Raw genomic sequence first — 14693 nt, 5'->3', positions numbered from 1 at the left:
TGGTAACTTCTGTTTCTCTGTATACTTCTTTCTTGGCAGTAAGTCCAATAACTTATTGGACCGAATCGGACATGACTGAATGATACCAAACGCCTTGTTGCGGATATGCCTTCTTCTTTTGCACTTTCCCTTTGCTTTGACAACTTTGTATCAATTGTATATAATGTTGTCGATTTGTATTCAAATGTTTCTTTGATTGTCCTTGTAGTCTGATCAGGACTTTACGTGCGTGTATGATAGAAGACAGGAATATAATATGAGATTACACAGCAGTTGAGGTGAAATTCAACTCCGTGTTCAAAGTACGCTTTAATCAATCAGACAATGGTTGAAATATCAATCAGTCACCAAATAGGTCACAAATAAGTCAAGGAATTTTAACATTCAAAGTGTGAATTGATTACAATTTAGTGCACACTTCATCAATCGACTTACTGACATCGTTCGTTCTCAACCCCCCACCCTTTCCTCACTGTGCCACCCTCTCCTCTTCCTGTCTATTTATGTTTGTATCCATGGCAACGCCAAACACCAGCCCTCTTGTTATTTCAGGTAGGATGCAGCGATTTCAACTACTTCTGCGTCGAGTTCTCCCAGGGGGACAATCCGCGCCCGCAGTTTAACATGGTCATCCGCTCGTTCACGGGCACGGCCGTTCTGTGCACGCAGATACCCTGTTATGGCAACGATGGAAACGGTACGTGGCGAAATAGACCCTTTGCAGGGGGAGGGGGGTGGGGATGGGGATGGGATTTACAAGTTCAAGCAGACGTAAGAAAAATAATGTAATGACCCCCGCTGATGTAGTGTTATAGTGTCACTGAACTGTAAACGACTCATCATACCGCAGTAGAATATTGCGAACCTTTTAGACCTTCAATATAAGTTTCCTTTAACTTTACACTAAAAGAGAACAATGAAAACGAAACAAAACAAAAACAATATTTTGAAGAAACTGCAGTTGATCAAATGATTTAGGAGAATAGACCACCGTAGAGATAAACATGCACAATACTGCTTGCATAAGCCCACAATATCCGTCAACAAGCTCGCTCTTCTTTCCTGAATTGTTGTGAAGTAATTACATAGCTAGTGTACAGAATAAAGAAAATTCAGCACTTCTTTAACTCCAAGTGTCCATTGCAACGTGAAGACGAGGCCATGCCATGTTTACTTTCGTAGGAGTTTACAGACATTATCCATATCCACTGTTACATCCCTATATAAACGTCACACACCGTACAGACTTCGACACCTCATGCCACCAAGCGTGTTCCGAGGACGGAGAGCCCGTTTGTGGAACGGATGGCATTACATACGTCAGTTCCTGCGAACTGGAGAACGTGGTGAGATGCAGTCAGGCGGACATAGAAGTTGAATACTTTGGAGAATGCAGAACAGGTAGACTTTAAATACTTACAGATTTTTTTTTTGCTACTTTTTTTTTGCGTTGTGTAACAGCCCGCTTGTCATAAACCCTAACGATCAAACTTAATCACTTGTATCCGTTCCCTTGATGAATATTAAGTGTGGCTTATGAAAACGGTAAGGGGAAACCAAATGTGTCTGTGAAATCTTTACTTTTGTAAGAAAAAAAAAGATAATATTGATTGCTTTTACATCTTCACATTTGTAAAAGAATAATGTGTTGCTTCTTAAAATCTTAATATTTATAAAAGAACAATGCATTGAAAATTATGATGATCATCATCTTCTGTACATAGATAACGGTGATGTTGATGGCAATCATAATGGTGAAATTGGGATAATGTGGACTGACCGTCAGGCATATAATATGTAAATTGATTTTGTGCTTGCTGAAGCCTATAGTACGCCACCTATACAGCAGATTAAGTCATGTTGTTTTGACATTTTGTTTTTATTCTAGGAGTGATCATGGAGAGCATATTTTGGTCGGCACGTGCGGCAAGCGCAGAGCCTGGGGAGGTACCAGAGGTGACGGTAGAGGCTTTCCTCTTTGCCAACGAGACCAGTGAGAGCGTCGCAGGCAGTAATCTTTGGCGGATGGGAGTCTTCGGCAGCACAAACGTCGACGGCACGGGACCAAAATTTGGATACATACCCCAAGTATGTGTTTGAGGATTTGTAGGAATAACCATGACGCATGGATGATAACCACACCACGTGTGGACATCGATTGTTGGAAGAATAGAAGAAGGTGGTGTGAAGAGGTCATAGTGCCATCTCACATTGTTCATCTTCGCTGAAGAAAGAGAAAATGCTGAAACAGCCTATTTCAGAGTCGGGTCGTTAATAATCTGAAGAGCCTAGCAGCTTTCTTGATTTCTTAATGATGTGTTTATGCCTGTGCAAGTTCCAGGCAACTGACAATAACAATAATAACAATAATGATAATAATAACAACTAGGGTAATATCAATGCCTTTTGTAGCCAGGAAATACAGTAAGCCTCTTCAGACTAGTGTTGCCGCTACTATACCACAGAGGACCCTGCCCTTATCATTACCGTACCCATTTACGCACCTTGGTCGAGAAGGACACGATTGGTGAAGATATCAAGTCCGAGTACGTATGCTCTCGACGGGATTCGAACCCGGGACATCCGATTAAAAGTCAAGTCACTATGCTACAGTACTCAGCGGCTCAGTTAATGTTCTTCCGTCTTTTCTCCTCACCTATTCCTAGATCTTGGACGAGGCTGGTTCTGGCCAAACCTTGGTGGCGGGACTCCCCCTGCCCATCCAAGGACGGTTTCCGTTTGAGATCACTGCTCTCGGCTGCAATGAGTTTGGCTACATGTGCGTCGAGTTCACCAGGGGAGAAAATCCCGAGCCGTACTTTCCCTTCCAAACGAACTCCGGGAAAGACGTGTTCACAAGCTGTCGTGTGGCACCGTGTGATCCACTAGGTAAGCCTGCCCTTTTCATGAGCCCTTTCAATTTAACTTTTCTTTTCATGTTTGTTTTACTCGCAAAACTCAATAAAAGTAAAGCTTGCACCAGAAGAAGTTCCGTATCATTCAGTCATTAGGCCTCGGTCACATAAGTTGGAGAGGACTGGTCGCTGACCTGCGGGAACCGAAAGAGAGCTAATCGAAACAAAAAAAGTGTTCGATGCTCTATCAAAAACCTCTATCCGACCTAATTCGGTTTCAGAATACTGTGAGCCATTTTTACGTCATCTCAAAACCTTTTTACAACCTCTGACAACCATCTGCCGACCAGAGAGGCTTTAGACGTTGTAGAAAGGTCGGTCTTCGCTCTTGTATGACCTGCGATCGAATCAATTGATAAAAAATAAGGAATTTACTGAATAAGAGAGTAATGTGGTAAGAAAAGTTTGTATCTTTTGCGATTTTTTTTCCCGGAAACATCGAAACAATGCAGTAAAAAGAAAGTGAATAATAAAATATTAAGAATAAGACAGTTAACAGGAGAAGAGAATGAGACAGTATCATGCATTCGGAGACATGAAATGTCAAGGGTCAAAGAGTCAAAGGCAGGTCATCTAGAGAGGTAGATCAAGAACTTTATGAGTAAAAACAAAAGCAATGATTGAAGATTTTATTTGTTTGTCTGTCTGAAAGACACGGAATGTAAGGAATAATTATGGTTATTCCAATGGTGCAGATCCATATAGAGCCCATTTATTTCTGTTGGCTTGTTTTAGTCAGTCCCCCCCCCCCCATCGTATACTCTATCAGTGTGTATTTCATATTGTTACCTCAAACAAGATATCCGCAATGGAGAAATCTCTTCGTCCTTACCAAACCGGCCTATAGAAATCGGAAAAATGTGCGGCATATGAATTTCATATCGTGTAGAGAACAAAATCTGGCGCGAAGTCACTTAGTTTACGGTTATGTGCATAGAAATGTGTTGGTTCAAGTAAGAATTTAGAAGACAATAATGAAGAAGAGAGAGTTTGAATTCGATACGATTAAAGTATATTATATGTTCCTTTCGTAAGAATATATGAGGAGCAGTAATTATACCCTTGCAATTATGCAGTCTAAGCCTGTGAAGTTGGTTCAAGTTCACTTGGCAGGAAACAGATTGAATTCAACAGTGTTCGTAAGCTATAGCGAGACTGAGGGAAATAAAGCAAAGACATAACATCATTTTAGTCAATAAGCTTCAAATCATTTATTATCTCTTTGTTTATCCCTTCAATATCCCTTTTGCCAGCCGCCCTCAATCGCATCGCAATCGGCCCCGTGTCGTGGGGAATAACGATGGTAAGAGGTCGTCGCGGCGCTCCCAGCGACATCGAGCTCAATGTCGTGGTCACCTTCATTCCGGGCAGCGACGAGGTGAGCGGCAGAGACTTGTGGCGCGTGGGACTCTTTGGCAGTCCGTCGGCTGATGGCAGCTCCAACGAACGCTTCAACTACGTGCGTCAGGTGCTCAATCCAACCCAGGCTTCGCAGTCTGCGGGACCGAATACAAAGCTGGCATTCCCGCCTCTTCCCACACAGTTTGACGTCTCGGCTCTTGGCTGCTCCGTCTACAAACACCTGTGCCTGGAGATCGCGAAAGGGGACAGTGCCCAGCCCGACTTTGTGTTTCACAATGACGAGCAGAGACCGGTCATAATGTGCCAAAGGGTCACCTGTCCAGGTACAGGTCTGAACTTTTGTTGCAGAAGACCGAAGTGTGATGCCCTAAGCGACTGAATATTATGTATACATCACTTATATGCGACATTCTTAATTTTTCTCCAAAAGTTTTCTTAAAAAAAGAACGGAGAAGTGGACTGACGAACGTTTCCCAAACAAACTCTTGCAGGCAAGGATTGTTTAGATTAGTAGTTGCGAAATGAACGTGTATCGCATAATATTATGACAAAGTTTATATGCACGCAATTACTGCAGAACTTAGAGCGCTGTAACCACCAATTTGTTAATATCCTGAACATGTACGCCTTTGCGCCAATTATGTTCTATTCTCCTGGCAAATCACAGACTGCACTACCAGTGTTTATTTTGTTGAAAACATAGGTCTAAATGAGTGTTAGAAATATCAGGTATTGGAAATGGCTTATTTTAATTAGATTGCTCTTTTTGTGTTATCCAATCAGAGGAGCCAACCCGGTTGCCTGTGGTACGCCTCGCGTCGCTGAATTGGAACGTGGCGCTGCTTTCCCGTCGCATAGGCAGTCCCAGCGACATCTCAATCAGTGCCCAAGTTACGACAACAAATGGGTCCGCCTCGGCCGACGGGGAAGGTCTGTGGAGGATGGGTCTATTTACGAGCGCAAATAGTGACGGGAGTGGGACCCGGGGCCAGTACCGAGAGCAAATTCTTAGCGACAGTCAAGCATCCATCCCCATCTCGCCTCAGGCACGAATCATTTTCTTTTTGACTCGACAGCACTTGCAAGGGCTAATAAAGAAAGACAAACGAGAAAATAAAAACGACAAACAAATTTCCGTATTATTTTCTGTCTACATTTTGCTCCTTTACCATTGCTCAAATTTGCGTTGTGCTTTGTGCCAAAATCCAAAGTAATCGCACTCACATTACACGGATCATATTGTAGAGATAGTAATGGCCAAAACTCAAACTGCGGTTTTTGGTAGTATACCTTTCTTCGAAACCTCGTAAGTAGCAAAGCACGTGCGTCCAATTGTGAGGCGATTGTTACTGTGTTACAGCAAAATGTTATAATTTCGAAACCCTCGGATCCTTGGACGAGTCACGATCATCGAGAATTCCACATTTTTCATTTGTATTTCATTAATTTTCCTTTGTAGAGGGAGACAATGGAAGAAAATTCACACCTCAACTCCACGTAATTTCTTACTTTAGGTGCCACTGGTGTATAACAGCATCGAGACCACTCTCGACGTGACGGGTATGGGATGTCCAGAGTCTGAATACAGCTATATCTGCATTGTGTTTACCAAGGGGGATTCCCCGGAGCCAGATTTTGAGCTGCCGTTGCGTAACGATGAGGCGGTGTCGTGCCGAGGGATAGGGTGCCAGCCAGATATTCCTCCCCCTTCCATACCTTCTAGTGAGTATACAACGGAGTGTAGTAAAAAATAATCATGGATCAATAACCATTTTGAGTTGAGTACTGTCTGATGTTTGTCAGCTTGTAAGGGAAAAGAGATGAGGTGGAATAATTATGAGGTCGACTTAATAGAACTCATTTTAAACAGTTATAGAGTTACGACTTCATGTGTGCCAGACGGAAACTTCTCTATTATCTATGTAGACAGTATATATATATATAGTATATATATATATATATATACATATATTAAGACACATACAAAAAAAAAAAAACCACACAATTAGACCTATCTGGATATGTAAAACATTGAAGGATTCAGTCAGAGATATGTATTTAGCTTTTATCAAGAGATCGACTTCGCAAAACTCTTTGGTAGCAATTTCAGGTTTTCATGTGAGTAGATCAGAATTTGGAGACTTTACCTACAGAATGTACGTAGAAACTCGGCGAATGGGTAGTCGCCTTCTACTGGAATCCGCACCTCATTCCATTTTAAAAACAACTTCTCAAGTGATTTTGTCTTTTGAGGATGTGAATTTATCTCCTCCAAGCGTTGTTGCAAAGCGTTGACGAAAAGATTGCAGCAGCGTGAACATAACCCCGGTGAGTCAAAAACATGTTGAAGCTAAACCCTTCGCTTTCACCCAACCCAACCGCCCTGCACAGTCTCTACTGCATAACATGTTAGATCATCGTCGTGTGGCTTTGTCTGTCTGTTTGTTTGTTCGTCTGTCCGAGTCGAAGTAAATGTCCTTGTCAGTAATCTGCCGATGTTGTCAGCGCATATTCCCTACTTGTCTGTTCTAACAATACGGCAACTTTGAGTGGAGGAAAAACGTGTACTAGTAGTTCCTGACACCACTTTGCCAAAATAAAGGTTTGAGAGTGAATTTAGATTTCCCATGTCGTACCAAGCAGATTTACTTGTGGTAACCCTCTTCAAAATTCTATCAAGTCTGTTGGGGTGAAAATTTGAAAATGCTTTGATGGCTTAATCATCAAAGTACTCGACCTGCAATTCTGAGTTATCAACAACAAAAGAGAAAACGCTGAAATAATGTGTTGCTATATATGTGACCATTAAAATTGACCGGAAATGTCAGTGGGGAATTGAACTTTCAAATTCAATGAAATGCCAAATTTCTCAACATTGCCATAAAAAGTCGTGGATCTAACTGTATGTTGTTTAACCCTACCAAGGACAGCAGGGCCATTTGAAGAAGTTTAAACGGCTTTTGGACTCTCGAAATGTTCATTTGTTTGCTATATAGGATATGATACATTAATCAACCAGTCCTCTACTGTCTCGAGAAAGCATTTCGCTTTTATGCCGTATCAACATAACTTGGCTAACTCAGAACTCTCGATTTCCGTTTGTTTGTCTGCTTGGTTAGTCTTGAAATCTCCAAACACTCTGCAGGGCGCGAAATCATCTATGTTTGAATACTGCGATAATCTATTTGAAATGTTATTACAAAATTTGTTTAAAAGTAGTGTAATTATTTTTTTTTTCAAACAAAACAGCTCTGAAATTTCCCATAACCAACCTTATTGACGGCTCATAACAGCATCCAACATGCTCAGATTGCTACAAATAAAATTCAAATTATCTGCACGGCCGGCGCCATGTTTTTAAAAAAAGGGGGGGGGGGGAGCAGTCTATATTTAGGGTGGTACTTCCGGGTTTCATCAGCTGTTAAGCAAAAAAAAAAAAATAATAAGATAAGAAAATAGGATAAAATGAAAGGCCTTCAGTGCAATTTTTGGTGCCACTTCTGGGTTTCATCAGCCTAGATAGGCAACAAAAAAAAAAAGAAAAAAAGAAAAAAAAAAAACGTCTTCACCGCAATTTTGTAGTACAACTTCCGGGGATAATCAAAGTTTAACCACATTTTCTCTTACCACTACGGGGGAAAAAGTGGGGTCCCAAGAGGTAAGATCCTATGTATTCCTTTGTATGATGCGAAAATGTGTGTGTGTGTGTGGGGGGGGGGGGGCGGATATAGGTAGCCCCCTGTTGCGTCGACCCTGATCTGTCTAACAACATTGTATTAAAGAAAAAGTAATGTATAAAAATATAGTGAGGTACTATATCCGCAACTTCTTTTTAACTCACAATGACAGGAAATGTCAAATTCAAGGCGATTTCAATTGAAACGTGAAATATGCAAAATTGCTCTTTGAATGGTCAATTTGGACCACGGCGTCAGTCATAACGCCCTCCCCTAAGATGCTTGTACTGATTCTTCAGCAGGTTCAGCAGAACAATATCATTAATCTTCCTTGAGGCTTCTGTACATAATATTCCTAGAAGCAGCTTTCAGACTAATATTGTAATCTTGACACGATACCTAATATGGCATCCGGCCACAACACGTTACTCATGGTGGTCTCCGAAAGCGACAGTAGATGACACCTTCACAATTACCAGGTAAAGCTGTGCGTTTTGCTTGAAAGCATAGGGTTTCGGCATATGAGAGGTACATTGTGTACTCTCATTTTGATAATAGCTTGTGTATGTGTGTGTTTGTACAGTTGTATGCGTGGGGATGCTCAGAGTAATAATATGAAGACAAGATGTGAGTGCATTGTGACTGAGACAAGAGCGCTCATGGCTTACATGGTCGTGTATATCACCAACGCACTATTTCATGACTGTGACACGTGCACTGTGGCAAAATGTTACGACCAACACACACACACACACACACGCACACGCACACGCACGCACATACGTACATACATACATACACAATAATGCATATAATTCGAAAAGGATTCGAATGGTTTAGTATGAATTTGATAAGTTGTATTTCGTAACAGCTTTAAAAGACACAGGAAACAGACCGTGACGCTTGATATAAATAGGTGGGAGACACTCCCGTTGGTCAGGCTGTGGTGTCGAATGGAGTTATAATTATGCTATCATTCATTTCAGGTTGATCCGGCGAAATTGTCGAGAGGTTTGTGTTGGATGGTTATAAAATGTAGGCCGATTCTTTTAAAGTTATCAGGTTTTGAAATGCTGTACTACATAACCGCAGATAGTCAACTACATATTATACAGCCATCATCAGTTATTAATGCTTTCTTTGGCAATCAGAGATAAGTTAGGAGGTGTTATCTACAACAAGTAGCTAAAATTTCATGGTGAAAATTTGACCTTTTGAAAGTTACTCTGCTCTTTGTCGAGTAAAACAACAAAATATCACTTGAACGCGTATTTTGTAAAAACAAAGCCAAACAAAACGGTTATTACAATTCATGCTTACATTCCTATTCTGTGTGATTTAAGGATGAGTCAGGCATGCTGCAATCAATATCTATATTTTTGTCATTCAGATTTTTAAATATTGAAGACGAGTAATTTGACATATCATGTTTTAGAACAATCGGAGCATTTCAGACTTTGACTCCAATTAACCCCAAATTGGGACCCTACTATCATATTGCATTAAAATGGGTCACCCGAGTAAGGCTTGATTAGTATCACAAGGGCAACCTCTATCAACTTGAAAACTTTTGTTCCAGTAAAAATGGGCACAGGACCTACCGTTTTCCTCTTCTCATTTGCCGAAAGTTGTTGTTTTTACCCTGCACCCTGTATTCCTTCCTTTTTTTTTGTCCGATTGTTGACTGATGAACCAAAGTGTGTGTGTGTGTGTGTGGATGTTTCGATGTCCGTGCGTGAGAAAGATTAATGTTTGGTGTGCCCCATGAATTACTGCTGTTGCGTGTGTATGGTTCCCATCCACCTCTGTGTATGTTCATTATTTGGAATAGAAATGCTGGTGCATGACGTGCTGATGTTTCGATGTCTGTTGTACTATCTGGGAAATGGAGATCCAAATGGATTTTCTTACCACTAAAATCTCTTTTCTCGACAGCGTTTACGGTTGGTATTCAACTTTTCTTTTCAAGTGCCATCATGCTGCTTCTGATTATTTAACCCTTGATTCATCAAAAATTTCAATGTAAGCATCCTCGGCCCAGCAAGGCCCAACTGTTCTCTTCCAGAATGCGAGCGTGAACTGGCACAGGATCAAGTACAATCCCAACGGCCTGAGCGACATGCGTGTCAGTATGACGCTCACGCCCGACACCGGCTCGGACAGCGTTCGCGGCAGGAACCTCTGGAGATTGGGCGTCTACGCCTCGGACGACCAGTACGGCAACGGACCAAAATACGCCTATCAGAGGAACATTCTGGATGCGACGGCCATGCAGACACCTCACAAGTACGAGCCGCAAAATCACAATTTTTCTTTTTCAAAAGGGGAGGTCTTTAATTAGTACTTTTATTGGGTAGTCATTCTTATAGCAAATAATATTTCGTATGACCGTTTCTCTTGATTTTCAACCTGTTCTTATTTTATTTGTGCGTGTGCGTGTGTGTGTGTGTATGTGTGTGTGTGTGCGTTCGTGGTCACGGAGATACAAAAATAGCTCAAATTGAGGTAGCCACAAAAGTCAGCTTGATCAAGGTGAACAGATACCGGTTGAGAAGGGCATCTAAATATTTTACATTACTGACTGCATGTGAAAGCTGAATTGTACTTCATAAGCTGAATAAATGATGAGCTTCATGGGACGCATGTCTGTATGTGTCCATTTATCTATCTAACATTGATGTTATTTTTGGTCTCTTTTAAATATTTTAGTCCCAGAGATCAGCTGGTGCTGGAAGCGGAAACGAAGTTCGATCTCCGAGAGATTTGTGTCATCCGAAACAGGCATCCCTACTTCTGCATTGAGTTTGCTAAGAACGATGCTGCCTCCGTGTCATTCAGCCTAGCCCACCAGGGAGGCGTGGTGTCAATGTGTTCGGTATACACCTGCCCAGGTAAGAACGAAGAAAATCTGGAATTTGAGCAAAATAGATACTTACCGAGATTCCTTATACCGTGAAATTAATATTCCCGCTTGTTCAACATTTCTTTCATGTAAATAATCATATTGTATAGATTCGCTCTCAGTCCTGGATGACTCAAAACAGAAACTGATTTTCTGTTCATACCACAACCACACACAATCGTAGTTTTCTTAATTAGGGCCATTGTCAGCTCTGTGTAATCCGAGCAGCCGATAGGTCAAGTTATCAGAGAGGAGACAACCGAATGGGACGGCCACATAATGACGTTGTGAACACGTGACGGCTAACGTAGGCAATATTTACGATATCCTTCGTTTTACACTGCTATGAAAAAAAACCCCGCAAATTATATCATTGAATTGCCCTCTCTCTCTCTCTAAAAGAAAGAGATGTTTGAAAGAGAACTACTTTAGGATATGCCATAGTGAAATGACTGTGCAGTAATAAAAGGAAACCCACAAAATTCTCATCTGTAATTTCAAATCCATATTTTGATCCCTGAATCAATTATATAAACCTCACAGTTCAGGTTACATCGTAAACGTTATTATTCATAATCACCTCTACATGCCTGGCTAATTATTATTATTATTATTATTATTATTATTATTATTATTATTATTATTATTATTTTAAAACCAGTTTTATTTTCTGTCAATCTTGGATTTTCTGTGCTTTATACAGATGATCATTATTCTTATGTATCCTATGACGTGCATGACGACCGATGTTTTGCACGATTCCGTAGCATCACGTTCTTATACGACAGTTTGCCAGAATAGTGACACGTGCGTGAGACACGGCCAATTAGATGGCTCGTCTTTAGTTATTAGCAGATGATGATGGTTATGGATGGTGCATGACATTCCTGTGGGTTTTGTGTGTGTGTGTGTGCGTGTGTGCATGTATCATTTCCTGCGGGTTTTTTTTGTGTGAATGAATTGGAGTGCAGCTATCTCTCTTTTATCGGCCTCTGGGACGTGTCACGTCCTCGCGTTAACCTCAGAGCTGCGTAAGATTTGTGGTTACTGTTCGTTATTCGTAATTCCGAAAATGAAATAAGGTTCATTATAAGATTCGTTATTTCGAAAGTGATGTAAGATTAAAATAATATAAGATTCGTCATTCCAAAGGTTTGTTAGAACGCACTTTCTTTTCATTTCCGGATTGACGAACCTTCGGAATAAGGTTATATCATTTTCGAAATAACGAACCTTCGTAATAGCTAGCGGTACAAATGCTCGAATTGACAAACATCGATGTTTCAAAAATTTGTTTGATTCGGAATCACCTTCGAAATAACGAACATGATCCAAATTATGACATCTCAGGTCATTTTCACAAGATAAAACTGCAGCTTCCAATCAGAGATTTTTCAGTGGTAAAGGAATGTGACGGATATATGTAATTCACGCATAAAACAAGTGTATTAACTGCCAATTGTCATTTTTGTGCTTCTCGTGTGTTGTGACTCGTTTGTTTTAAATTCTTGGAAAAAACCAAATAGTGGATATACTAGTACAGTGTATTTCGATCAGAAAGCGTCTGTCGCCATCTCCTCTCTAAGTAGTCTGAGCATGTTACGCATGGCACTTTCAACTTACACATGTGTCACAGGCCTCGAGATATGCTTATTGAATGTTTGAATCAAGACAGCTCTGTTCTTGAAGACCTGTCGCGATGTCGTGTTCTTGCGTTATTGCAATCCCTTGGCACGTCATCGGAGCTTGGCTGCATCCTTCATGAATTACGTGTGACTTAGAGAACGATTTAGAATTTGCAGCATGTTGTATTCCTCGCCATGCACTGATAACACGCACATTGACCGGGAGACGCACCGAGCAGTAGATGTGAATGCCCCACCTGATGATAGAGAATGTTTGCATGTGCACGATAATTGCGTCTTTTGTTGACTGACTAAGCTCTGTTCTCGGCAAGCAGACAACAGCGGGAGTGTTCCTAACTTGCCGACTGCCCGGATTTCAAGCATGCAGTGGATGCTGACTCCCATAGCCGGTCAGAACGAGGCCCGTCTCCAGTTAATCGTCATGCCCGAACCGACCACGGAGTATATCCATGGGACCGGCATGTGGCGTGTGGGGCTCTTCTCCGCCGCCAGTCGCGACGGAAGCGGCGTTCGTCAAAACTACGTTCGACAGGTTCTCAACGAGTACGAGGCAGCCAGAGATCTGACCGCATCGTCACCGCTCCGCTTCGACCTCAACACCCACATTGATTTGAGGGAGGTCGGCTGCGGAAACGCCCGATATTTGTGCCTCGAGTTCGCAAAGGGAGACAGACCACGACCGAATTTCAATCTTCCCATTGCTAACAATCACTTCGTGGACTGTAAATTATATAGGTGCACTACAGGTCAGTCAATGTGGCTGTCAGTGATGCTTCCAGTGTGATGTTTCTGTGCTAATCGTTCCCTCGTTTGTGAATTGGCTTGTCTGTCCCCAAGCTCTGTCTCCTTCATCTGTGGTCATTTCTTCTTCTCTCCAATCGAACAGCATCCGCTCACCATTACTTTCCCCATTCTCTCCCCACCTCACCCCCCAAAAATCCCAACCTTCGAACAATCATGGCTCCTATATCACCTCCTTTGTAATATCTCTCCTCTTCCCTTGTCTGTACTCCTCCTATTCCACTTGTTGAATAAAGTCCCTTCTCTTGCTCCTTCCAGAACGTGTCGATATCACTTGATTCACTTAACTGACTGAAAACAAATTTGCCAAAAAGAAGGAAACGTTGTGGATGACTTTAAGTGAGATAGAAGATTGCACGTATATACACAACAAGCTTATACAATAAATCGTATAATACCATGAATATAATACTATGAAGTAAAATATCAACCAGATGGTGGTTAGAGTGACTGACAATGTATAGTCAAGGTAAGGGGGATGACAAAGTGGAGTTTCTTACTTCTACAAAGTACAAGATTTCTTAAAGAAGATTTTTGCTAAAAAGGAGTAACAATGACTAACGCCAAATGTGTATAGCCTTGTGAATGATTATTGATGAGTGAAATTGTCACGAGCTATGGGACAATAAGGGTTCCAGTGATGATATCTTAATAGTTTGCTTCTACACTCAGATCAAACAAGACCACCTCGTGGTGAAACTCCAGGCCCAAGACCTGGCCCCAATCCTCGCCCACGCCCCAATCCTCAACCGACCCGTTCGCCAATTCTCAAAGTAGCCAGACTCAGCAATTTCCGCTGGAATGTTCAACCCGATCAGAGCAGTGCCAGTGATGTCACCCTTCAAGCATGGATAACTCCGTCCCCGCGGACTGATTACATACACGGGGAGGGTCTTTGGAGACTTGGACTCTATGGCAGCGAGTCAATGACGGGGTCCGGAACTAAAGTTGGTTACCAAAGACAGGTGTTAGATCAGCAAGAAGCTGCAATGCCAATGCATGCGGCAGCCCCTCTGGAGTTTACCGTGAGGACAACGTTCGATGTGCGGAGAATTGGTTGCGATGACGTGAGATACTTGTGTGTGGAGTTTGGCAAGGGAGATGCTCCGATACCAAACTTTAAGATGCCTCTACCAGGAGGCGACTCGGTCGTGTCTTGTCAGCCGTCTACGTGTCAGGCGGGTTAGGCTTGCAATTAAATGATATTTGATATTTTGCGTAAGTGTCACATGTGTGCCATCAATATAGTACCCTCTGTGTTTAATGCCAACCTTAGAGAGGAAGCTTCCATCTTGATTTGCGGAGAAGATTTACTGAAATATTCATGTACGCTAACACTCAATTATATTTTATTAGAATCATTCTGGTTCAGTTGTGTGATCATAAGGGC

At 41.8% G+C, this 14693-nt stretch overlaps 3 protein-coding genes across 3 annotated transcripts in view; all 3 read left to right on the top strand.

Annotated features, from left to right (window-relative positions):
• Positions 1 to 14693, top strand: part of LOC139731752 (uncharacterized) — a 116687-nt gene that overhangs the window by 21511 nt on the left and 80483 nt on the right. The window lies entirely within an intron of this gene.
• Positions 1 to 14693, top strand: part of LOC139731762 (uncharacterized) — a 39783-nt gene that overhangs the window by 1574 nt on the left and 23516 nt on the right. Inside the window, exons 3-11 of the mRNA XM_071642642.1 lie at positions 553 to 697; positions 1246 to 1401; positions 1889 to 2088; positions 2667 to 2889; positions 4169 to 4600; positions 5061 to 5323; positions 5792 to 5999; positions 10000 to 10240; positions 10664 to 10845. Coding sequence (XP_071498743.1) covers positions 553 to 697; positions 1246 to 1401; positions 1889 to 2088; positions 2667 to 2889; positions 4169 to 4600; positions 5061 to 5323; positions 5792 to 5999; positions 10000 to 10240; positions 10664 to 10845 — 2050 coding nt within the window. The remainder of the gene's footprint in view (positions 1 to 552; positions 698 to 1245; positions 1402 to 1888; positions 2089 to 2666; positions 2890 to 4168; positions 4601 to 5060; positions 5324 to 5791; positions 6000 to 9999; positions 10241 to 10663; positions 10846 to 14693) is intronic.
• On the top strand, positions 12864 to 14490 carry LOC139731764 (uncharacterized). The gene is made up of 2 exons (XM_071642643.1): positions 12864 to 13248; positions 13976 to 14490. Exons 1-2 carry the CDS (start codon positions 12864 to 12866, stop codon positions 14488 to 14490), a joined length of 900 nt encoding a protein of 299 aa, XP_071498744.1.

The sequence above is a fragment of the Diadema antillarum genome, unplaced genomic scaffold (assembly GCF_040938485.1).
Source record: "Diadema antillarum isolate AM-2024a unplaced genomic scaffold, OU_Dant_1.0 seq00000384_RagTag, whole genome shotgun sequence".
Classification (NCBI taxonomy): Eukaryota; Metazoa; Echinodermata; class Echinoidea; order Diadematoida; family Diadematidae; genus Diadema; species Diadema antillarum.
The sequence above is the reverse complement of the archived record's forward strand: the minus strand, read 5'-3'. Positions and strand labels throughout refer to the sequence as shown.